Genomic DNA, 26,961 nt, shown 5'->3' on the forward strand with positions numbered 1-26,961 from the left:
TCTCCTGTTATTTTTACTATGGTGTCCAAATAGGGCACCTGTTTCTTACTGTATTGCTACGTATATTGAATTTTGGGATGTATCTCATTTAGCCAACCAACAAAATCCCTCATCTTATTTTCTGGTTTAAAGAGAATCAATAAATCATCTATATACCTATTATAGTAAACAATATTTTTTTAAAGGCGGGGTTTACAGTTGGATTCAAAATGAATATCCTCTCTATGTCTCCCATAAACAAATTAGCTCCACTAGGGGCAAATGCAGATCCCATAGATACCCCACATAGCTGCAGGAAGAATTGTTCCTTATATCTAAAGAAATTATTATCGAAAACAATATCCACTAATTCCATAATGAAAAAAGTAGGTGGCTCTCTGCTTTTCCTTTGTTCTAGATTTTCCTCTATAACCTGCCTCAATTCCTGTAGTGGAATATTCGTATATAGGGATTTTACATCTAATGTGGCTATGATAACACCCTCTTCTACACTCATGCCTTCCATTTGGGCGATAAGGTCTTGAGTATCTCTCAAATATGAGGGCAATTCCATCACAAACAGCTTGATGTAATAATCTATATAAATCGATAGGGGTTCCAATAAGGAATTGCACGCATTTATGATAGGTCTACTCATTGGTGGTCTTTGTGGCTTGTGTATCTTAGGTAACACATAGAATATGGGGACCCTCGATGTTTTATTCAACAAAAATTCACTAGTGGAATCTGAAATATATCCCCTTACATTTGCCTCATTCAAGACCATTTTAATCAGACTATAAACCTTCAAGGTAGGATCACACGTGAGTGGTTTGTAACAATCAATGTCCTGAAGTTGTCACACAACTTCTGCATTATAATCAATGGTATTCATTATTACTATTCCTCCACCTTTATCCGCCTTTTTGATGGTAATTGAAGAGTCCTTACTCAATCTCTATAAAATATCCCATTGTTTCCTAGAAAAATTAGAATAGAATCTCAATTTGTCTCTATGTTCTTTTTCAATAATTTGAGCATATATCTCATGACTCCTGTTGGGTTAGAGTTATAGCACTAAATTGCAGCAATAAAATCTGAAGCAAGGCATCTGACATGTGAACGGCACCCTGCTGACAGCGTAGGGACTGTGGTGTCACAACACAGGGAGTAAAGCAGCACACTTAGCAGATGGGTTGTAGGGGTTAATCTGGAAAGCGCCCTGCTCTGTTATTCACTAGCATAATCATTTCTGAAGAAACAAACTCTTATTCACATCTTGTAGGAAAACAAACATGCTTCATTATGGCTGGCTGGATAGATGGCAGAACTAAAATCGAAAAGCAGAGCAAAAGAAAGTGCAAGGGATGGAATCTAATAGTATAACAGAAAGTTATATTATTTAACTCATCAAGGTGCTTTCTCAGGATCACTTGAGTAATCATAAACACTGTTTAACTCTGCAGCAGCAAAGCCATCACAAAAGAAGAAGAAGAAAGGTTGAGGGATGAGATACTAATGCACAGTAAGCTTCTCTCAGATTTCTTGTGGTGGTAAGACTGCCACCAAATTTTTAAAAATTTTTACATTTTATATCCCGCTCTTCCTGCAAGGAACCCAGAGCGGTGTACTACATACTTAAGTTTCTCTTCACAACAACCCTGTGAAGTAGGTTAGACTGAGAGAGAAGTGACTGGCCCGGAGTCACACAGCAAGTATCATGGCTGAATGGGGATTTGAACTCGGGTCTTCCCGGTCCTAGTCCAGCACTCTAAACACTACACCACATTGGCTCTAATTGCAAATTTTAAAATAAAGGAAGTACTATGGGCCAGGGACCACATCCAAATAGGACCCTGACCAGGTACAACAAGGATGTACTGGTGATGAATGGCTTTAACAACTGGAAGAGAGCACTGGATCCCTTTAGAAGGCTTGAAAAGGTTTAATTATTAAAATGGCGGGGGCAGGGGAGGCTGTGGCACCAGCCGCTGGATCCTTAAGGTATCTAGCAATACCCGATAGTTCCCGTTCTGAAGACAGGTTTTCATTCTTTAAACGGAGGCAGTCATCATGTCACAGATTAAAAAGCCAATTTTTCAAACAAAATATCCTAGGTGGGGCAAAACCAACACCATTCCAATATTTAATGGAAGATAACAGACTGCTGAATTGATTCTAACCTCCAGCTGTACAACTCTGTGGTAATCAACTGTTTCTGTCATGAATGCTTCAACATGCATATCCCCCGATTTAAATGTTTCCTTTTGCTCTCACAGCTTACCATTTTGAGAACTACAGCATGTCCACAGAAAACATGGAAGAATCCAGACCAGACACCTTTCATAGCCCCTTCAGGGAAGTAGCAGCACTTTCTGTACCACAGAATCCTCACTTCCAGTTACTAATGCCTCTGAGGACTCACACTGCCAAGATCTCTTTCTCTAGTGTCATCTGTTCTTTCCTCTAATCCTCCGCCTTTGTTTCTTTACTCTTTTTTGTTTGTTTGATTGATTGATATAACAGTAAGAGGAGGAAGAGTTACCAGAATTAGGCACATTAACTTTTAACCCCACTGCGGTGTGTTTGCAAAAGCTTTCTGGGTTTTGTGTTGTAACTCTGGCAACAACAGTTGAAGCAATAGGCCAGCCTTTGGTCTATTATCAGCTGAGTTATCAGCTGGCCAGAAAAAATAAGCCTGCCTAGCAGGGTTACCTGCCCTTTGAACCTGCCCTTTTAGTTGTCCACCAGCAATTTGATCAGCAGAGGGTGCCATATCATCTCTCTCTCTACTGGCTGCCTTCATACATCAAGCCAAACCAGAGGTGAACGAATCAGAGATTCGATTTTGTGGTTGTAAACTGTAATCTGACTGTCCGGCCCAGCCGGTCGGCCTTACATCTGAGGGTGCGGTGATGAGGCCATCTGAGGAAGTAAAGGCGGGCCGCGGTCAGGAAGAGGCAGGAGGAGAAGGAATGGGAAGTGGCCCCAGCAAGCTCCAGTAGTCTGTGGCAGCCTGAGGCACCGGCCGTGGATCCGGAAATGAGTTCACTGAGCCCTGAGAGGGCTGACAGGGAGGCCTAACAAAAATTGGGAGTGCCCCTGCCAGGCACTTCTTCTCTCCTGCCAGTGGTCCTGTGAACAAGCCTAGGATTTCTCAGAGGAATTTGGCCCATTTTCTGAATATGTTTTAAAATGTACAGCAAGCTGCATTAATAAGCTAAATAAACTTATAACAACCAAAGCAGATCTAGTACCTTTCCTCTATAAGTATTTAATATACAGCAAAATCTTTGCTCCACTGATAAGGTTCTGTGGCACTCCATTGCTCACCCCTGGTGTCCTCAGAAAGTATTTTTTTTCTTCCAAAAACCTGTTTGTTTGTTGGGGTGGGGGGCATTTTGTTTGTTCCAGGACCATTTGAGCGGATATATATATATATTCCATTCATAGGGTCCTGAATTGTTTCCACACTTCTAAAATATATACATATGTTCCTACTTTTAAAATATATTTAAAAGCCACACTGACTTGATCTACTTCTTTGCTGCCACTTGTATCAGTGGTCTCAAAAATTCCAGTGCACAGCTGCTTTCTGACTGGTGCCATTTTTCCTTTTTACCCATATTGCCCCAGTGTGGTAATGGTAAAGAGAAAAATCAATAGCTGTGCATGGGAGCTTTGGCTATAGTTAAGGTAAGAGGAGTATTTTTAATTTTAAAAATGTGTGAATGAATGGATATCAACAGGAACCTGGAGAATGGACCACCAAATTGTACCAGCCCTCATATGAACCTTGATGGATCAGGCCCAAAGCCCATCTAGAACAGCATCCCATTTCTAACAGTGACCTACCAGATGGTAAGCCCACCAGTGGAGCTGAAAGTATGCCCCCTCTCCTGCCATTGCTTCCTTACAAATGGTATTCAGAGGCACACTACTAACCTGGAGGTAGCATGTAGACATCAAGACCAGTAGTCATTAATGGATTTGTCCTCCATGAATTTGCCCAATCCCCTTTTAAATCCATCCAAGCTACTTCCCCTCACCACACCTTCCTGTATGGCCTAGCATCTTAATGTTCAAAAACGATGATACAAGCAAATGGATGTTCTTTTGTCCCAGATTCTGTTTATCCCAAGAACAGAAGCACAGCCATAGAGCTGATTTCTCCTCTGCTTGTATGGGGGTAAAGGTAACATGCAATATGGTAATAACACATCTTATTTGTAATGAGTGGTGGCACCAGGAAAAAAGTGGAGGGGGGGCACAGAAGGGGCAATGTGTGTTTCTGGGTGGGCGAGCTATGTCCCATGTGTTAAATTCCTGAAATGAATGTGGGGAGAACTGGAGAGGTAAACAACTTGCCCCTCCCCCCCAGCACCGGACCCACCCTTGTCTATAATCAGAATAATGTACTAAAATTAGGGAGAACACCACAAGTTCTACATTGATGTTATTACTGTGCCACATGTACTTAACAGGTTGGTATGTTTATGTATCATTTACAGAATTGTCTTAATATACAAAGTAGTTAATAATGCTAGGGCATGATCCAGCCAAAATTTCAGGACTGTTTTCATGGACTGAAATGTGAGTGAAGTGTGCCCTAAATACGTGCATCTTTCTTTCCCACTGATAACAATGGGATCATGCCCATTTTTTTCCTTCAGTCACCCAGTAATGGCCATTTTTAGCCTACTTTCCTTAAGGAAAGTAAGGTTATGTGATCATGCATCTCTCTCTCTCTCTCTCTCCCCCCCCCCTCTACTTCTCAATGCCTGGACCGATTTTGACCAAATTTGGTACAGATGTAGGGACACATAGGGACAACTCGACAGCATAGTTTGTGATAATGTCATCCACCCAAATTCATTTCATAGTTTGTGATGACATCATCCAGCCCTATTCAGGATGGCAGCTGCATGAATGCTTGAGGTAGAAATGGGCTAACTTGTGAAGATGGTAATTATCGATTAAGCTTATACTGAAAAGAAAGTAGGCACATTAGTTCTTAACAGAATTAACAGACCCAGCTGGTCGGCCTTACCTCTGAGGGTGCGGTGATGAGGTCATCCGAGGAAGTAAAGGCGGGCTGCGGTCATGAAGAGGCAGGAGGAGGCCAGCTGAAGGACTGGGAAGTGGCCCCAGCAAGCTCCAGTAGTCTGTGGCAGCGCAAGGCTCCAGCCATGGATCCGATAATGAGCCCTGAGGGGGCCAACAGGGAGGCGTGTGGGGATGACGTCAGCAGTGCACCTCCCAAAGGGAGGGGGTCTGAGCAGGAGGAGGGAAGAGATGGAAAGACAGAGGCAGCAGCTGGAAGGGATGAGGGACCAAGGGGAATAAAGAGATCATGCTGTATAAATTGTTTTGTGTGTGTGTGTGGCTGGGATGGCTGTCCACATTATGTCCCATCAGGATTCCTATGTATGCCTCTTGGAGATGAGCCATGGTGACTATATTTCCATCCCACACTGTATTCTCAAGCAGACTAAGGAATTCAGTTTCAGCTTTCACCTCATTTGCCTTGCTTGGTTTTTATGGGTTGAGTGCTGAGCAATTGACATTTGTTAAATGTGTTGCCCAGCACAGTTTGTGGTATTTAATGTCAATAGCATGTGCATCTTGAGGATCAAGGGATGTACAAAGCTTGACAAGCAGTTTCTCATTCCCACTTCTTTCAACAGCATCTTAAATGAATGACCAGCATTTTCTGTAGCAACTGAATGCAATAGGTTCTTGTAGCCTGGTTCTTGCAAAAGAAACACAATTCCCTTTTGTGAGGTGATGACTGAGATTGAGTGAAGGTATTGCTTGACAGTACTGGGTCTTCCTCAGTATTCAGTTTTATATTTTTTATAATTCCTTCTACCCAAACCCACTTTGGTGCCCAGGCACCCCATGGGGGGAGGGGGCAGTTGGGGCATCCTCAAATCCCATTATACCCTATGAGAAAAATGCAAAAACCATAAAAATCTTCAAAAAAATCATTAAAAATTGCAGGGGTGTCCGATTGCTTTGGGGTTTCATGGGTGGTAGGAAACCCTTGGTGTCTACCACCCACCCTGGTTTTGTACCCATAGATGCTCTGCATAGGAAATAATGGGCTGGTTTGAGTCCCCATTATACCCTATGTAGAAACATTTAGAACTGGTTCGAGTTGGGTTCAAATTTGAACCGAACGAGGGGTGTGTGTGTTGAGCAAAACAAAAACTGAACCTACCCACCCTGGTTTGAATTGGATTCAAATTTGAACCAAACAGGCCAAACCAGTTTTGTGCATATCCCTAAATGTCACTGGCTATAGTAAATAATCCAGAGAAGTAGTTACTTAGCTACACATTTGCCATAAAACTCTAAGTGGGTGAGCCAAGTGACTCCCCAAGGGATTCCATTCCTAGCCACCCTGAGCCACAGAACTCTGAGGGGCTGTTCCATAGAGTTCCCTTCATCTTAATGGTGCCTCCAGTTGTACATCATTAGACAAACCTGCCTACCCTCGCCGCACTTCCCTGCACAAAAGGGAGCAAATATTAGTTTAGCCTTCTTCCCCTAATTTGAGAAGTTTAAACAAGCCCCGATGCAAATCCTTAAGAAATAAATCATTACCCGCATCTGAAAGATGAACCACATCCGCTCTGTAAAGGTAGGACAAATGAAACTTGATAGCAAGATGTGCAATTACACCAGCACCCAATAAGAGGAGTATCCTGCCAATCTCCCTATTAATTTTCCTGAAGGATCTATTAATCTCCCTAGAATCACCATTACAACGCCCCAGATGTCTGGGGATGAGGTTAGACCATAACAAATGAACTCCAGGCCAATGGGCACTCAGAACAGTAACATCTGCTAAGGCCTGCAAAATCAGAGCCTTGCCTTTAAGTAAACCCAAGTCATTGCAACCAAGGTGTAAGTTCAGAATGTCAGGGGGTTGCTTCATCCTAGTTTACTCATCAAGTAGTGTCAAAAGACAGCTCCGTATCATCCCCCTCCAGCCCAGTCACTCCACCACTGCCGCAGGACTGCAACTGAGCTGGGTGCCAATGCTGGCATGCTGAGCCCAGTGACTGGCCCAAAAGATAAAAGCTATGGCCACAAATACGCAGACTGGCAGGCTTGCCACACTCCCATCTGAAGAAGAAAGCAGTGTCAGTAGGAGAGGTAAAGTAAGGGGTGGAAACTGCACACATAACTGTGGCATGCCAAAGAGCACCAGCAATAGTGGTCCTCAGGGAGACCCAAAGCAGCCACAGTGGAAACTTCCCCTATGTGAAAAAAAATGGGTCCCAAAATCCCGAGGTTGCAGACCCTCCAGTGAAACAGCTGCCTTAATAGCTTCCCAGAATTGAAAACATGTGAGAAGGGATTGATCCCTGTGCCTAAACAATAGGCCTGCCCAATCACTCTGACTTCAGAGTATTTGGTAAAGGCCGTCATGGGGCACATCACAAAAGAAGGGCAGCTGAGCAGGTGTACTTGAGATCCCTGACCCCTTTGATCTGTTTCAGAGCCCTGTGAAATTGAACATCCTTGAACTCAAAGGTGCAGCTGGCAAAGTCAAACCTAGATGCAGCCAGCAAATCACTTATTTGGAACACGCCGGAAAATGCCACCAACATGGCAGACTTAAACAGTAGAGTTTCAGAACTGGAAGAGCAAAGCTTAGAGAAGTGATTTAATATTTTACCAATCAACTGAGAGAAAAACGGAGTGCACACATCAGGAATGGAAGGGTGCATTTTAACCTACCCTTCTAACATTTCATGAATCCTAAAATCAGTGGACATGTCAAGATAACCCCTCAACTTGGCTTGAAAGGTCAATGCAGCAATGTGGCCCCCAATGGACCTAGCTGCCAATCCCCAATGATGAAGGTGTACACAATATTGTAACGTGCTCTACAGGAATGGGCCAAACAGCTGGTAGCAATGCCAACAGCCTGAACTGCTTGAATTAACATAGCACCGCCTCATAATTAACCCTAGTGCTGGGGTCAAGAGAGTGATGACTATCCTGCTCTACCTCTGATCTCCTAGCTCCCAAAGGTCGGCCAGCAGGATCTCTGCATGTACCCTGGCTGCTGGGGCCAAAGCACAAAAGCGTTCCACCTGCATTCAAGACAGGGTATCAGCTTTACCACTATCAAGATTCAGGATGTGCCAAGCCAAAAAAAGTCTACTGCGACACACACACTGCAGTGTGAAGGTTCTGACCAAGTGCATCACCCGCAGGTTCCTGGAAATCCTGGAGCTGACAGCCTAAACTGTACCTGAGTTATCACACCAAAAATGTACAATTTGTCTGAAAAGCAATCTGCCCAAATATGTACTGCCACAAGGATGGGGGGAAATTCCAAAAAAGTCAAATCACGAGTAATATCCCACGCTTCTCAGGATGCAGGCCTGGGTGCAGAACACCAATGCCCCCCAAATCTAATCGAAAGCCATATGTACTGGATGCATCCAAATAAACCTGCATGTCAGCCTCTAAAAGGAGCTCAGATCTCCAGAGGAAGATGCCATTAAAGCTAGACAAAAAATCCATCTATACCCAAAGATCAACTTTGACGCCACAAGTCAAATGGATATGCTGATGTTTGGTCAACTACTCTATCGCATCACACAAGCATCATAGAAAAGCCCTCCCTGGTGCAAAGACCCTACACATGAAACTGAGATGTCCAGTGATCACCTGCATCTCGTGAATGGTTGTTTTGCGGGCCTAAAGGAGAGAGTGCAAGTGGGTCCTGAAACGTATTGAAAGGCAGGCAGCAGCAGCATTGCCCAGTGGTATCAGTTTCAATCCCTAAGAAGGAAAGGCATGCAGAAGGTAAGGCATGTTTTTTCCTGTACAAGGGGTACATTCAGTTCAATGGCCAGGTCCTTAAACGTCTGCATGAGAGATGCACATAAATCTCTCTGAGGGCCAGCAAAAAGAAATTCATCTAAGCAATGAATCACTGTGTCCTGGCCAGACCACTCCCTGACTGCCCATTCCAACATAGAGCTGAAGTGCTCAAATGTCACACAGGATATGGAACACCCCATTGGGAGCTCCCTGTCCATGTAGAAAAATCCCTCGAAAGCAAAACCCAGGAGGTTGAAGTCATCCGTATTAACCAGAAGAAGCAGATTTAATATCACACTTACCTATCATTGCCCCTTTCCCCTGTGCTCACATCATGTACACTGCTACATTGAAAGACCTATACTTATAGTGAACTGAGCACATATGTTGGGGAATGGAAGCGTTCATTGATCCCCCCCTTGGGAAAGGATGAATGATGTATGAGGCAGTTCTCATGAGGTGTCTTCTTAGGAACAACCCGCAAAGGAGACATCCTAAGATGAGGCACCGGTGGAGTGGGGAACGATCCCAACACGCACCCCTCTGAAACCTCCTTGTTAATCTTATCCCTAACCACCTGCTTCAAACTGATATAAAGGTATTTGCCCTAAAAGCTATCCGAGGTCCCTGAAATGGTATATGAAACCCAAATTGGAAACCCTCACCCAAGTACTGTGTATCGTCCCACTTTGGGTAGCGCTGAAGTAAGTGGACTAGAGTTCTAACTAAACCAGATCTGGGCCCTTTACCCAGAAGAGCCATTTCCCCCTCATTTTCTGTTGGCCTTCTGATCCTTGGTGCATCCTCTGCCGCCCCTGCCCTTTGCACAGGAGCAAAAGGGATGCTTTCCATTGCAAATGGAATGCCGGAATCAGCACTGGATCCTGGAACACCACCCTGAAAATCCATATTCCAAAATAACTAGTGGGTTGAACACCTTGGCCAGCCATGTATCCCCTAGAGGACAAGGCTGGCTATTTCATCAGTAGATAGCTACTATCAGAATAGTCTCCCTGTATGGGGTGGTTGGGTGTCATAATCTGCAGCCATAACTGGGGCTGATGCTCATCTCATGGGAGGTCAGGGTTTAAGGCTGAAAGCATTCTAAACAATACATCATACCTAGCCCAAGCCAGCCCACTAAACTTGGAAAAGGCACAGTATATAATGTCAAGATACTTAACCAAAGAAGGACTGCACTCTGGTTGCTCCTGGAGCACCACTTCCATATAAACAATTGGACTAGTTACAGTCCCCAGGCTTACGCTCAACCTGCTCCTGTTCTTTGTTGTCAGGTTTGTCACAGTCCTTGGGGTCAAGTTCACAAAAAAGCAAAGAGAAAATGTCAACATACTCATTTCTCCAAATTTTCTTCTTTGTCGATGGGAGAAGGTGGTCACACAATGGCATGGAAACATCCCCACCCCCATGATGATCATTTGCAAGCAAAGCAGTCAGTGAAGTCATCTCAGACACTGCTGGAAGTTCAGGCAACTCAGACTGAGACACACACAGACACACACACCCCACAACTATCTGCAAAGATAGAGCCCATTTCTTTTCCCACGCCGAAAGTTGAGGCGTGGGAGGGGTGGCAGGTGTCTTAGTAATTTCCCCCACAGCTAGTTTTGCAGTTGGCCACGCAGCCACATTATAGGGATGTGGAGTCTGGAATATTCATTTGGTCTTACTGTAGTTATGTTGAGGCCTAAAGTTAAGTGCTTTTAGAGAAAATGCTGTTGCAAGCAGAAGGAGACCAAAGTGGGGAAGGCAGGCTAGGCTTGCAATGTAGCAGACGCAGCAAATTGGGACTTATGAGAACATGTACTAATAGAAAAAAAATTCCCTTCAGTCTAGACTTGTTTGAGCTAGCAAGTAACAAGTGTTGATCACACGATCTGTCTTTTGAGCATCTTATGCAAAACCATTCTCGGAACAGCTACTGTAACTTCCCTTTTTGTATACACGTGTAATTTTCCTCAAACTGTTTCAACACTTACGCCACTCAAGAAACATATAACTTCTGCTTTTTATGAATAAGATCATCAAGCTGCATATTGCCAGGGGCCAGTGTGAGTTGTCTCGGCTTCAGAGGAGCACTCCCTTGGTCACCTCTGAGCTGACAAGGTTTTATAATAAAAGCTGATTTTCAAGGTATCCAACCTGAGGCGAAGTCTTTCTTCCACAGGGGTAGAACGGGGGACAACCCCCCCACACACACAAACATTAGCTAGAGAGCTAGCCCACTGCTGGTATAATGAATTCCAGTTGTACTCACCTGGGGGACCCACATCATCACTGGCAGCATTTGGCCCAAGCTCAGGGTCTGAATCCTCTGGTAATTGTGGTGATGAAGTGGTGTCATCTGCTCTTTCCAAGACTGCAAGCCTGGCACTCATCTCCTGTAATAATTGTGAGCGCATATTAGTGCAGGTGCCATGCTTACTAGAAGCAGGTTTCGGAGCAGGCTGGGATCCATCTGCACTCTGTCCCTTCTTCCCTTTCTGCTCCTCGAGGGCCTGGATGTAGAGCTACAAAAGCCAAATCACCTTCATCCATGGATGAAGAGGATGGAATTTGAACATGATGTTTGGAGGAAGGGCATCTGGGCACAGGCAGTCACCTAATGGCACAGCAGGGAAGTAACTTGCCTAGGGAGCAAGAGGCTGCTGGTTCGAATCCCTGCTGGTATGTTTCCTAGACTATGGGAAACACCTATATTGGGCAGCAGCAATATAGGAAGATGCTGAAAGGCATCATCTCATACTGCGCAGGAGATGGCAATAGTAAACCCCTCCTTTAACCTCCATGTGGTTAAAGCAAACCACATGGCTCCATGGTCACCAGGAGTCAACACCGACTTGATGGCACAACTTTACCTTTCACGTTATGTGGGCACAGAAGCCTTGCCCTTCCCTGCACTTTTGATCTGTCCCTTTTTAGGGGGCATCTTGCAAAGAGCTAAATATAGCACAACTGGCACAGCTGGCTTTGGCCAGGTAAGGCTAAGGACGCAGACCAGAAGTCCTAGCCCAATGCTATAACCACTAGTCCTGTATCCCCAGTGAAAAGACCAAAAAAAAAAATAAAAAAAAAATTGAAGAACAAGAAACAGAGGGAAAGGAGTGTGTGTGCCAGAAGAAAAGACCCCAAGCCATGCCTAAGCCAAAGAACACCACTCACATTGTTGCACTAAGCATGGCAAGGGAGGGCTAGAGGGCCACTAAAAGAGATGCTTGGAGGGTGAAACATGCCCCTGCTGTAAACAGGCACCCCAAACAGCCTGAAACCCTCCTGTGGGCCACTAAGAGGAAGTTATGCACCACTCTCCCAACCGACTCCAGACTTTCCAGGACTACGATGACTCCCCTGCCTCCACTCAATAAATCGTTGTGTTGAGTTGATGCTCGACACTCCAAATGTCAAGTGAAGGAGCTGCAGATCGTTTTTGCCATTCTGCTGGAGAGGCTGCTGAGGACCAGAAGGGGCTTGCCTAATAAGGCTGCCCAAAGCCTGTCTCCTATTGAGCGCCCCAATCAAGTGTGCCCAGGCAGGGTGGAGGGGTTCAGATGTGTCCCACCTTCCTCTATGGCTGGGTATGACCCTTCCCCCCTGCCCCCTGGTGTGTTACTGTTGCGCTGCAGGAGAAGTGGCAGTACCAGTTATTCTTCAAGATAAAAACAGCAAAAAGACTTGAAAAACAACATTGAAAATTAACAGAATTTTAGAAGCTTCTCTGAATTACCGTGAGTGCCATCTATCAGAGGAAAAATTGAGGTTATAGACCCTCAAAAATCATTTTATCCTACACGAACAGGCCAGAAGTCTATAACAAATAAAGGTAGAATTCTGTGGCATCTGTGAGAGACTTTGGCCTCCTTTGGACGTAGTGTGAAACCTCAGGTAGATGAACCTGTTGTTAATTTGTGAGCCCATGAATCATCCCGCAGATGATCACCAAGCTGCAGTCTCGCAGCCTCCAGCTGGTAGGCAGAGAGGCCCCTCTCTCTTCCTGGTCTGTCGAGGCCACATCTCAGCAAGCTCTGCAGCTCTCACATCACCAGACTGTGGGCAAGGCGTCAGGACATCAGTAGAGTGGCAACCACTGGCCACTATCTTCAAGTGAGTTTGCCCAGAGGGATGCTTCTTCTTCTGCATCAGTCACCTGCCCTAGGCAGGGAAAGGGCATTTAAAATCATTCCTCACACACATAAGTAGAACTACTGGTATTGAGGGATGTACTGTAGAAGGGCACCAATTTCCTTTTACTCCTGGTAGGGATCATGATGACTTCCTAGAAGGGAACATGTATATGAGGGTGGGCAAAGGATCCTGGGGTTTGGTCCACTGTGACAAAGGATGCTCTTGGAATGGTGGATCCGGGCCAAGCATTCCAGGACACCCCAATACACTCCTGCCCCTGTGTCAGCTTGCCAGCCAGGGATTAGCCCTCTCATGAGAGGGCCAGTCCACTGCGGAAGATCAGAGGTTCCATGAGCTGCGGGTCTCTGTTAGACTACACTCTCATGAGGTAGGCTATCCAGCGATAGGGGGCCCTGCTGATCTGAGGTCCCCAGTATCTCTGTTTAATGATAGAACACATATTCTATGCCTTCTCCTCTCTACCTTACAGATTCCTAAGGGGTTCAGGCTGCTCCATGTGTCCGGGTGGTCTCAGGTGGGCAGAGTAGTGTAAGATCAGGGATGGCTTCTAGTACACATTCAAAAGTACCAAGCTGGGACCAGTGTTGCAGCATATGTAGACAGATGGCTGCAGGATTCGAATAACACGATGCCACCTTCAAACCTGAGGTTCCAGAGCAAAACTCACTACAAACCGAAGGTTCAGACTATGGTTTGGGGACAGAAACCTTGGGTCACTTTGTTGACAAAACTGTGGTTTCATACATTTGGACATCACAGAATTGAACCTCTAACTCATTCACCTCCAGTTTGGCTTGATGTGCCAAGGCAGCCAATAGAGAGAGAGAGATGATGTGGCACCCTCTGCTGATCAAATTGCTGGTAAATGGACAGCTAAAAGGGCAGGTTCAAAGGCTGGTAACCGTGCTAGGCATTCTTATTTTTTCTGGCCAGCTGATAGCTCTACATCAAAGGTTGGCCTATTGCTTCAGCTGTTGTTGCCAGAGTTACAACACACAACTCAGAGAGCTTTTGCAAACAGACCTCAGTGGGGTTAAAAGTTTATGTGCCTTGTTCTGGTAATTCCTCCTCTTCCCCTTAGACTATTATATATATTTTAAAAAGAGTAAAGAAACAAAGGCGGAGGATTAGAGGAAAGAACAGATGACACTAGAGAAAGAGATCTTGGCAGTGTGAGTCCTCAGAGGCATTAGTAACTGGAAGTGAAGATTCTGTGGTACAGAAAGTGCTGCTACTTCCCTGAAGGGGCTATGAAGAGGTGTCTGGTCTGGATTCTTCCATGTTTTCTGTGGACATGCTGTAGTTCTCAAAATGGTAAGCTGTGAAAGCAAAAGGCAACATTTAAATCAGGGGATATGCATGTTGAAGCATTCATGACAGAAACAGTTGATTACCACAGAGTTGTACAGCTGGAGGTTAGAATCAATTCAGCAGTCTGTTATCTTCCATTAAATATTGGAATGGTGTTGGTTTTGCCCCACCTAGGATATTTTGTTTGAAAAATTGGCTTTTTAATCTGTGACATGATGACTGCCTCCATTTAAAGAATGAAAACTTGTCTTCAGAACAGGAACTTTCGGGTACTGCTAGATACCTTAAGGATCGAAGGGCTGGTGCCACAGCCTCCCCTGCCCCAGCCATTTTAATAATTAAACCTTTTCAAGCTTTCTAAAGGGATCCAGTGCTCTCTTCCAGTTGTTAAAGCCATTAATCACCGGTACACCCTTGTTATACCTGGTTAGGGTCCTATTAGGATGGGGTCCCTGGCCCATAGTACTTCCTTTAAAAATATTTCTTGCAATTACTTCTGTGGCAGTCTTACCACCACAAGAAATCTGAGAGAAGCTTACTGTGCATTAGTATCTTGCCCCTCAAACCTCTTCCTTTTTTGTGGTGGCTTTGCTGCTGCAGAGTTATTTTAAACAGTGTTTATGATTACTCAAGTGATCCTGAGAAAGCACCTTGAAGAGTTAAATATTAGAACTTTCTATTATGCTATTAGATTCCATCCCTTGCACTTTCCTTTGCTCTGCTTTTCGGTTTTAGTTCTGTCATCTATCCAGCCAGCAATAAAGAAGCATGTTTGTTTTCCTACAAGATGTGAATAAGAGTTTGTTTCTTCAGAAATGACTATGCTAGTGAATAACAGAGCAGGGCTCGGTGATTAAAAAGTGTAATGAAGAGGTAACGTAAAGTCATCTGGGAAAATACCCGGAGTTACTCATTACTCTGTTAAAGCATTCACTATACAGTATTCACAACCATAATTAATACTGTGTCAGCTTGCCGGCCAGGGATTAGCCTGGCTGGCACATAGTAGCACATAGTAGCAAAAATGGTTTTTTCCTTGAGCACTTAAGGAGGCAAAGGATGAAATCAGTCTTACAGAGATACCAGACTAATAAATAACCTATTGGAACGAAGATTATATGAACTGTTTTTTAGGAATTCATGCTATGTAAATGTACAATAAAGGTCTGGATGTTATCAAGCATATCCATGAGGTGTAACTTATTATGTACAGTATATAATATATATTCTTAAGTCAAATAAATAGGTGAATGTCTAAAAATATATAGGAACATAGGAAGCTGGCATATACTGAGTAAGACCATTGATCTGTCTAGCTCAGTGTTGTCTTCACAGACTGGCAGCGGCTTTTCAAAATTTGCAGGCAGGAATCTCTCTCAGCCCTATTTTGGAGAAGCCAGGGAGGGAACTTGGAACCTTCTGCTCTTCCCAGAGTGGCTCCATCCCCTAAGATCCCCTGTAATATCTTACTGTGCTCACATACCAAGTCTCCCATTCATATGCAGCCAGGGTGGACCCTGCTTAGCTAAGGGGACAAGTCATGCTTGCTACCACAAGACTAGGTATCCTCTCATATACATTTACATATGCATGTATGAATGATCGAATATGTACAATATACAATATACGTTCTTTAGTCAGATGAACAAGTTAATGTTTAAGGATATATGCGTGCCTTAGCAACAAAAGAATGCACGATATACATACTAGCATGTAAAATGCTTGATAGTACATAGATATTCATAGATAGAAACATGGTTGTACACACTAGAGTTAGCTGGCTGGTCATCTAGGCTGTACCCACCCCAGAGTTGCACCACTTGCCCTATTATTTCTGACTTCCCCCCAAATGTGTGCATTGCAGCATGAGGCCTTTCCAGAGTTTCTGGGCAGAAAAATCTTCCCAACAACCAGTTAAAAAAAAAAATCAGATTACTTTCCACAATAAATTTCCAATGGCTGAGTTAGTCCATCATATGGTACCCAGTTAACAAGTTTTCCTGGTTGTCTGACAGGAAGGGAAACTAACGAAAAGTCAGTAACAAGATGAGGAGGAAAGAACCTCAAGGAGGAATTATGACATGCCCCAAGGTCTTTATTTCCTCTCTGTCCTTTCCAGGGGTGTCACCATAATGGAGCCCGTTTGTGCAAAGAACATGTACCGCAAGGACCCAAAGGGCTGCCTTTGCTACAAATACATATGCAGTTGGCTAGGGAAATTAAGTTCATGTACATAATGAATAAAAACCAAGAAATGTAATGTAGTATATGGGAAATTGAAAGTATTTTATCTTTAAAATACCATCTTGAAAAAGGTAATTCTTGACTTATTTATTTTATTTAGCATAGTTATTATATACCACCCCAAACTCACCTCTCTGGGTGGTTTATAATAAAACATAGATTAAAACATTAAAACAGTTTAAAACAATGATGGATTATGTAATCTTCCATGTGTATTGAGCTTCAAAAATCTATAAGTTTAATTGGTTGTTCTGTTGTTGGGGGAAAGGAAAACATGTTTGTTTTGATGCTCCATATATTTGCAGTGTGTGAAGAACCACCCGACATTGATTTTGGGGAAATTATAAGTGATGAGAGAGTCGCATATCAGGAAAGCGACAGAGTGCAATTTAGGTGCAACCCTGGCTATACTTTGGAAGGGTCAGAATGGATAACATGTCATCAGATGAAGTGGACACCTCCACCAAAGTGTTTGGGTAAGAGGACATATTCTGCTTGTTTATTGCAAGCTTAAAACCACAATGTGAAATGTTCACCTCTTGATACATTTCTGCATGCAATGTGGTTTGTTTATGTGTGAAGATTTGAAATACTACCTGGACACTTTTCATACTTTCTCCTAATTTGCATAAATGTAGTTGCATAATCAGGCAAGCTGGGAACGATGGGGCTACTCAGGAATTTCACAATAAAACTCGACAATTAGCATGTCCAGCAACCATATCTGGACTAGAAGTATTTAATCCAAAACTATACAAAAAGTGAGAATTGCCATGTTGTACGGCTACTGTACTGGATACCAATTCTTATCCTGGGATTGAAGTCAGGGGACTAAATTCCTATTGCCAGTGTTTTTCTTTGAGTCTCTATTCCTTAACTGTAAACCATGAAGAACAGGTTGTTCTGGTATGAACTAATCTGCCGACTTCCTTTTCAATATAAGTTTAATTGATAATTACCATATTTACCAGTTAGCCCACTTTCATCTCAAACATTAATGCATCCACCATCTTGAATTGTGGTGGATGACATAATCACAAACTACCCTGTTATGATGTCACTATGTGTCACTACAATTGTAGCAAATTTGGTCCAAAATAGCCAGGTGGTTGAAAAGTTGGACCACTTGCACCTCACACACACACACACACACACACACACACACACACACACACACACCATCTTGATTACATTATCACAAACTGTGTTGTTGAGGCGTCCCTATGTGTCCCTACAACTGTACTAAATTTGGTCCAAATCAGTCCAGACATTGCGAATTTGAAAGGGAGGGAGAGGGAGAGGGAGAAGGAGCTGGGCGATCACATAAACTTACTATCCTTAAGGAAATTAGGCCAAAAATGGCCATTATTACTGGCTGATTGAAGAAGATAATGGGCACGATCCCATTGTTATCAGTGGGAAATAACTAAGCACATATTTTGAGCACATTTCACTCACACATTTCAGTCTATGAGGAGTGTGCTGAAATTTTGGCTGGATCATGTTAGGAATGTACATGAACCGGTTCGACTTTCTATTCCTATAAGGCCAAACTAGTTCAGAAGGCCTAAGTTCGAACTGGTCCAAATGCGGGGGTTCGCTTTAAGGCGTGGGGAGGTTGTCCTTACCTCCCTCGCCATGCTTCCACCTCCAACACAGCTTCAAATACTGATGGCACGGGGCAGCTGTATACCCTCGTGCCATCCTCGTCAGCATAAAACCAGAAGTGGCCAGTGTGCATTGCACCAGCAGTTTTTGAAGCAGCTCTGGAGGGGGGAGCGCAGTGGAGGAGGTAAGGACACCCTCCCTGTGCCTTAAAGTGACTCCCCCCTCCCGGGTGTGCACAGAACTGGTTCCATGAACACCCCTAAATCATGCCCTAGGTCATTGATCACTTTGTATATTAAAACAATTCTATAAATGATGCATAAACATACCAATTTGTTAAGTACATGTAGAACAGTAATAACATCAATACAGAACTTGTGGTGTGCTCCCCAATTTTTATACATTATTCTCATTTATGGAATAGCCTCCCCAGTGAGGCTCACCTGCTCTTTTAGACCCAAGGTGAAGACCATTTTGTTCACTCAGGCCTTTTAAATTTTAAATTTGGATATGATTTTTAAAAATGTCTTTTAAGTTGTTTTTTATTGTACCTTGTATTTTCTTCCCCTTCCCTCTTTCTTGGTCTGCTATGATTTAATGAGGCTATTCACACGAGCGTACAAAACGGGGAGAAGGGAGTCCAGGCCAGTTTTGCATGCTCGTGTGAACCACCAAGATTGGATCTGATCTCAGTGGCTACACGGCGGCAAACCCACCTGTGAGGCCTCCTGCTTAAATGAGATTAAGGGAACGAGTGCTCCCTTAACCTCTTTTTAAAAGAATTGTGTGTCAGCCGCATCAGCTTGCACCCACGGAGGGTACACTTGGGGGGGAGGGGGGATCCCAGTAATGCACCATGCACTCTTGCAGTACATTATTGGGATTCCTGGGGGCAGGGCGACATGTGGTGGTGCACCCTGGCACCCTACCGGAGACCCGCCACTCATCTGGGCGCGTGATATGCCCACCCAGAGACTGACAGGAGATCATCTGTGGGGAAGCTAAGCTTAACCATACTTCCCCACAGACAGCCCACAATCCCTTCTCACTGATCATGAGAAGAACTCCAATATGTTTTTATCTCATGTCTTAATGGTTGTGTTGTAAGCCATCCAATTTGTTATGTGGTGGCTATCAAATAAAGTTATTTGTTGTTGTTACGGATAGAGGGTACAGTAGTAGTTTGTCCCGCCATCTCTCTTCATTTCCATTTCAGAAATCTAACCCATGGGGCATAGCTCACCCACCCAGAAACACACGTTGCCCCTTCTGTGCCCCCTTCCACTGATTCCCGCTCCCCCCCCATACAAGCAGAGGAGCAATCAGCTCTATGGCTGTGCTTCTGTTCTTGGGATAAATAGAATCTGGGACAAAATAACATCCATTTGCTTGTATCATCGTTTTTGAACATTAAGATGCTAGGCCATACAGGAAGGTGTGGTGAGGGGCAGTAGCTTGGACGGATTTAAAAGGGGATTGGACAAATTCATGGAGGACAAATCCATTCATGACTACTGGTCTTGATGTCTACATGCTACCTCCAGGTTAGCAGTTTGCCTCTGAATACCATTTGTAAGGAAGCAATGGCAGGAGAGGGGGCATACTTTCAGCTCCACTGGTGGGCTTACCATCCGGTAGGTCACTGTTAGAAATGGGATGCTGTTCTAGATGGGCTTTGGGCCTCATCCATCAAGGTTGATATGAGGGCTGGTACAATTTGGTGGTCCATTCTCCAGGTTCCTGTTGATATCCATTCATTCACACATTTTTTAAAATTAAAAATACTCCTCTTACCTTAACTATAGCCAGAGCTCCCATGCACAGCTATTGATTTTTCTCTTTACCATTACCACACTGGGGCAATATAGGTAAAAAGGAAAAATAGCACCAGTCAGAAAGCAGCTGTGCATTGGAATTTTTGAGACCACTGATAAAAGTGGCAGCAAAGCAGCAGATCAAGTCAGTGTGACTTTTAAATATATTTTAAAAGTAGGAACATTTTTATATATATTAGAAGTGTGGGATCAATTCAGGACCCCATGAATGGATCAAAAAATGATATCTCTCATCTCAAATGGACCTAAGGAACCATCAAAATTCCCCCCAAACAAACAAACAAACAAACAGGGTTCTATAAGGGGGGGAAAAAACTCGCTGTGGACACCAGGGGTGAGCAATGGAGTGGCAAAGAACCTTATCAGTGGAGCAAGGAATTTGCTATACATTAAATACTTATAGAGGAAACGTAATTCATGTTATTAGTTTATTTAGCTTATTTATGAAGCTTTCCTGACATTTTAAAATGTATTCAGAAAATGGGCCATATTGCTCTTAGAAAATCCTAGGCTTGTTCACAGGACCACTGGCAATGGAGAAGAAGTGCCCAGCAGGGGCACTCCCAATTTTTTGCTGTGGGCTAGCAAACATTAAGGTGGGAGGCAGAGGGAATGACCACATGAGAGGTGGCAGCTGAGTAGGATAAATACATCTGACCCAGATTCTGTCCCCAGAATGCTACTGAGGTGGGCGGGGGGAGTGGTCCTACCTAGCCACCTGGCACACACTCATTATCGCTGCCTACCTCTCCCTAACTGAACCAAGTTCATGATAAATAGCTTCTTGTAAGCAAATCTAACAAATTGAAACAAATATAGTTAAACTAATTAAACCACAGATTATAATGAATAGCTTCTCATATCGGCCTCATACTGTCAGGTTTAAACAATTTAACTGAAATCCTCAAACTGACTAACCAAGATGAATATAACACATGGGGTGACTAGTAGGGATGTACACAAATAGATTTTTTAAATTCGATTTTTATCTGAAGCGAATCACCCTTGCTTTGTTTTGGTTCTGAATCTGGCCAGCTAGCACAGGGGTGATTTATTTAATTCACAAATCTCCCGAAAGAGGTAGATTTGGTTACAAATCGTTTTGTACCCGAATCAATTCGCACATCCCTAGTGACTAGCCCAAATACACAATATATATACACACACACATATATTATTATCATCATCATCATCATCATTGTTGTTGTTGTTGTTTACACAGTCAGACAGGTGTTATTGACTGGTTTGCTTTATCCAGACATCGAGTCCTTCCCAAGGACCTGGGATGGCTGAATTTAATTATCAGTATTGTTGCTGTTATTATTATAAATATCATCACAGAATATAGGCTGTTCCTAGTAAAGTTGCTTTTTGTAATTGGCTGATGGTGATTTCTGTGACCCCTATGGTGTTGAGGTGCTCTTCAAGGTCTTTTGGAACTGCACGCAGGGCGCCAATTACCACTGGGGTTATTTTGGTCTTTTTCTGCCACAGCCTTTCAATTTCAATTTGTAGATCTTTGTATTTGGTGATTTTTTCTATTTCTTTTTCTTCTGTTCTGCTATCCCCTGGTATTGCTATGTCAATTATTTTGACTTGTTTTTCTTTATTCTCAACTACAGTTATATCTGGTGTATTGTGTGGCAGATGTTTGTCTGTTTGTAGTCGGAAGTCCCATAATATTTTTACATCTTCATTTTCTACCACTTTTTCAATTTTATGGTCCCACCAATTCTTGGCTACAGGTAGCTTGTATTTTTTGCAGATGTTCCAGTGTATCATCCCTACTACCTTGTCATGCCTTTGTTTGTAGTCAGTCTGTGCGATCTTTTTACAACAGCTGATTAGGTGGTCCACTGTTTCTTCTGCTTCTTTACAAAGGCGGCACTTGCTGCTTGTTGTGGATTTTTCTACTTTTGCTCTTATGGCATTTGTTCTTAGTGCCTGTTCTTGTGCAGCCAGTATTAAACCCTCTGTTTCTTTCTTCAAGTTGCCATTCTTAAGCCATTGCCAGGTCTTGGTGATGTCTGATTTTCCACTTATATTGTGCAAATATTGATCATGCAGTGGCTTATTTTTCCATTTTTCTGCGCAGTTCTTGACTTGTTCTATCTTGTAGGCCTGCTTTCTTTCATTGGTGTTGAATAGTTTTGCATTATTGACCATTTTAAGTGCATCTTCTTCACTGTCCTTGATATATTCTTCAAGGCCTCTTTTCTCCTCCTCTACTGTTTGATGGACTTGCAGCATTCCTCTTCCACCTGAGCTGTGAGGGAGGTATAGCCTATCTACATCACTGCGGGGGTGCAGAGCATGATTGATGGTCATGATTTTCCTGGTCTTACGATCCAGCTTCTCTAGCTCTGCCTGGGTCCAGTCTATTATTCCTGCAGTGTATCTGATAACTATAGCCCAGGTGTTTATGGCTTGTATGGTGTTCCCGCCATTGAGTTTGGACTTTTCTAACTCTCCTGATGTATTCACTTCCCATTTTTCTTTTAACTTCAGTGTGTGCAATGTTATCAGCCTGGAGAATGCCCAAGTATTTGTAATGTTCTTTCTCTTCCAGGTTCTTGATCTTGCTTCCATTGGGCAGTTCTATTCCTTCTGTTTTTCTTATTTTCCCTCTTTTCATTATTAATGCAGCACACTTGTCTAGTCCAGACTCCATTGCTATATCGCTACTGAATATATGGACAGTGTTTAGCAGTGATTCAATTTCTGACTGGGACTTTCCATACAACTTCAGATCGTTCATATACAGCAGATGGTTTATTTGACTTGATGTTTTAGATGTTTGGTATCTGAGGCCTGTTTTGTTTAGTATTTGTGAAAGTGGGGTCATGGCGATTACAAACAACAGAGGGGATAGTGAGTCCCCTTGGAAAATGCCTCTTCTAATGCTAACCTGTTTAAGTGTCTTGCCATTGATTGTTAACTGTGTACTCCACATGCTCATTGCTTTTAAAAAAAATAAATATCTGAATGTTTTTGCTGACACCAGTTGTTTCTAAACATTTTAGTATCCATGTGTGAGGCAATGAATCGAAGGCTTTCTTGTAGTCAATCCATGCAACACTTAGATTGGTTTTTCTTCTCTTGCAGTTTTCTGAAATCATTTTGTCAATCAGCAGCTGGTCTTTTGTGCCTCTGGTGTTTGGGCAATTTCCTTTCTGTTCAACTGGAAGCTGTTTGTTAGTTAATAAGTGTTGCGTCACTTCATCTGCTATTATTCCAGTTAATAATTTGAACATGGTTGGCAGGCAGGTTATTGGTCTATAATTACTTGGAACTGCACCTTTTGCTGGGTCTTTCATGATGAGATGAGTTTTCCCAGTTGTTAGCCATTGTTCAATATCACCTCCTTGCAAAATGTGATTGAACTGTTTTGATAGTTGTTTATGAAGGCTTGTTAGGTGTTTAAGCCAAAAGCCATGCAGTTCATCATCACCTGGTGCAGTCCAATTTTTAATTTTCTTTGCTCTTTCACTGATTAATTCTGGTGTTATGATTAGATCTTGCATTTGTTGGTTACATTTTTTGACCTCTTTCATCCATCCTGCTTTTTTATTATAATCTATTGGATTGTCCCATAATTTCCCCCAGAATTGCACTGTTTCTTCTTTATTTGGTGTTTCTACATTTCTTGCAGTTTCTCCTTCTATGCTTTGGTAGAAACATCTCTGAAACGTCTCTTCTTCTTCTTCTTCTTCTTCTTCTTCTTCTTCTTCTTATTATTATTATTATTATTATTATTATTATTATTATTTTACATGTTATATCCTGCTCTTCCTCCAAGGAGCCCAGAGCGGTGTACTACATACTTAAGTTTCTCCTCACAACAACCCTGTGAAGTAGGTTAGGCTGAGAGAGAAGTGACTGGCCCAGAGTCACCCAGCTAGTACCATGGTTGAATGGGGATTTGAACTCAGGTCTCCCCGGTCCTAGTCCAGCACTCTAACCACTACCCCACACTGGCTCTACACATATATACACACACCTTGACTCAAATAGACTGATATAGACAAATAAAAACAAGAACTAAACCCAACCTATATAGTGTGTGTGTGTGTGTGTGTGTGTGTGTGTGTGTGTGTGTGTGTAATGCAGCCTTGGCAGACAAGGAAGAGGGAGTGGCTACCCTACCCTGAAATGAACGTATGTGATGCAATTCACAGTGACAAAAATTAACGGCAGGTTCAGCAAACTCCAGTTTCACGTTACACGTAAATGTGGCCAATGAAACTAACTTAACCCTTACAATTGGGAGGAGCACCCACTACTTCTTAGAGTCATTACTTGTGGGCACTTTTAATTCCCATATCTAAAAAAGTAAATACTCCAACCAGTCCTTGGTTATAGTTGGTTATAGTATATAATCCCCATTTATAAGAAGGGGGATCGTAAGTTACCGGCAAACTACCGCCCTATTAGCCTGCTTAATATTATAGGCAAGTTATATGCTAGACACCTATTCAACAAACTACTAGATTGGTGTGATGACCCTGGGATACACAATGAGGAGCAATTTGGTTTCTGGCCTGGCCATTCTGTAGTAGATCCTGCTTCAATTTTACATCATTTGGTTGCAAAATACACCTCTAACCCAGGTGGAGCCCTATATGTAGCTTTTGTGGACTTTAAGGCAGCCTTTGACATGATCCTAGGGTAAAACTATGGATCAGGCTTTCAATTCGACAATAGACCGCCGCCTGTTGTGGCTGATAATAAATCTACATAATAACTCACGAATAAGAGTCCACTGCAGTAAATATGGCCATATTACCAAAGAAATCCCGACCCATGGAGGGGTAAGGCTGCATATTGGCGCCACTGTTATTTAACATATTTCTCAATCCCCTTGTTCCTCATTTATCTAAAATGGAACATCATCCACCAAAACTAGCAGATAAACACTTTACAGCTCTGATGTATGTATGTATGTCGCAAACTCAGGTTGGCCTAAGACGAGCGCTACGCTTGTTAGATGATTTCTTTAAATTGAACTCTCTTGAAACCAATTGTGACAAGACCAAAATCATGGTATTTGCAATGTGCCCAAAAATTGGTTTGTGGTCATTAAACGGTTGCAGGCTAGAGCAGGTTAAGCACTTTAAGTATCTTGGATTTATCTTCCAGGCTTCAGGTGCCTGTACAGCCCATGGAAACTATACTACATAGACTGCCAAAAAGAGCACTTTTTCTATTCAATCTTATTATCGATCAAGAGGTGCCCAATTAATCCCGGTAGCAATCAAACTGTTTGAAGCTAAAGTACATCCATAGCTTCTATATGGAATACACTTGGGCATTTTTCCTTGCTTTAATAAATTGGAAGCTGTACAATTAAATTTTTTGAAACATATATTCCAAGTTCCTGGCTGTGTGCCTAGAGCAGTTTTGCGACTTGAAGCTGGGATGGTGAAATTGGAGGGTCGGGCTTGGGTTGCTATCTTTGACTACTAGTTAAAGCTTATATTCTGCTCCAAGGGTCTAGTATCTTTAGTACTTAAAGACACATACCATTATGGTTGGATTAAGAATGTGGAGGATAGATTAACATATTATGGCTTCTCTCCGGCCGCTATACTATCCTAAAGTATGATACTGCAAGGACCAGGCTGTGAGAGAGAATTTTTGACATGGAACACCAGATTGATCAAGGAGCCATTCTGGCAAATGTGTTTCTGGGTAGCCAGATTTTGAATTATTCACCCGCAGCATACCTTTTCCACTTATCTATCCCTAAATTTCTTCGAGCCCTAACTTTAGCCCGCTGTAAAGCTTTGCACACAGCAGTGCAGGAAGGGAGGTTCCACTGTACCCCACTGGAAGATAGGGTGTGCCCATGTGGTTTGGGAGAGGTGGAAAATACGGCCCATGTTAATTTACACTGCCAGTTTTATAATGATGCTAGATTTGAGCTTATTTGCCCTGAACTTGCCTTATACCCAGATTTGGATGATAATTTATGTTTATCTCGTCTTTTAGCTGAACAGAACATAGCCAGATTGTGGAAGGTTGGCAAATTTTGTTACATTGTGGGTAGGATACATTTGGAGGTTATGAATACTCCTTAGTTGGATATTTTACCATTGTTAATTATAATCTTATTCCTTTATTTTATTTATATTTGTTATATTGAGATTGTTATTGTGTATTCTTTATGTTCTCTTTTCTGGTCAATGACTGTAATAAAATGGAACTGAACTGGTTATAGTTGGTAAATGTTTAAACAGAATTTTCAGAAGCACAATGTGAATCCAATTTAATGTACAGGTTTTCAGGATAAGGTCTGTTGACTCCCATCTAATGAACAGATATTTTTATTTACAGAACACAAATGTGAGGTATTCCTGGGAGCACAGACTATCAAGTCAAACCCAGTAGGTACAAGACATAGAGAAATGAGCCCCAATGTGTTTTCTTTTTCTTCTAGCTCCTTGCAGTATCACAACACAACAGCTGGATACCCAAAATCTTCTTTCGGCTCGTGGCCGAAGACGTTCACAAATGATTCAAAATAATAATACAATTGAATTCCTGTGCAGGAAAGGATATGTCCTGACAACTCCTTCAGTTGCGAAATGTGTTGATGGTCACATCAATTTGCCATCATGTATCTCTGGTAAATGTGTTGATCTTAATCAATTACCTTTGTATTATTTTAACGTATAATAGGAATTAAAAATATAAATTGTATAGTAGAGTTTCTTGGCAAAGAAAACACTGTGCATTTTGTGATAAAAGCATGAAGTCTGGTATGAATAAAAGGTACCTTATGATGTTCAAATCAAGATCAGGAGATGTCCTAATATTCTTGGGCAGTCAGTCTCTCTGAATTCAGCTCAGCCCCACAGATCTGCTCACATCTCCCTATCATTTTCCTGTCTGCATGACATCCCTGTGTGGAATGGATTTCCACTTCACTCTACACTGTCTTATCCCTCATTGATAGATCCTGCCCATG

General features: G+C 42.7%; 2 protein-coding genes across 7 annotated transcripts in view; one reads left to right on the top strand and one right to left on the bottom strand.

Moving 5' to 3' along the window:
• Window positions 1–2,415, bottom strand: part of LOC128322196 (coagulation factor XIII B chain-like) — a 43,976-nt gene extending 41,561 nt beyond the window's left edge. Inside the window, exon 1 of one of the 2 annotated variants that reach the window (XM_053242997.1) lies at window positions 2,264–2,415. The gene's annotated coding sequence lies outside the window, so the exon portion shown is untranslated. The remainder of the gene's footprint in view (window positions 1–2,263) is intronic. The other variant, XM_053242999.1, reaches the window with a different exon arrangement.
• An 11,613-nt stretch (window positions 2,416–14,028) lies between these two features.
• Window positions 14,029–26,961, top strand: part of LOC128322193 (coagulation factor XIII B chain-like) — a 58,993-nt gene continuing 46,060 nt past the window's right edge. For 4 of the 5 annotated variants that reach the window (XM_053242985.1, XM_053242986.1, XM_053242988.1 and 1 more), the window contains exons 1-3: window positions 14,029–14,307; window positions 16,854–17,024; window positions 26,431–26,619. In XM_053242985.1, the coding sequence (XP_053098960.1) occupies window positions 14,244–14,307; window positions 16,854–17,024; window positions 26,431–26,619 (424 nt within the window). In that variant the 5' untranslated portion in view covers window positions 14,029–14,243. The remainder of the gene's footprint in view (window positions 14,308–16,853; window positions 17,025–26,430; window positions 26,620–26,961) is intronic. The other variant, XM_053242989.1, reaches the window with a different exon arrangement.

Source organism: Hemicordylus capensis, chromosome 4, assembly GCF_027244095.1.
Source record: "Hemicordylus capensis ecotype Gifberg chromosome 4, rHemCap1.1.pri, whole genome shotgun sequence".
Lineage (NCBI taxonomy): Eukaryota > Metazoa > Chordata > Lepidosauria > Squamata > Cordylidae > Hemicordylus > Hemicordylus capensis.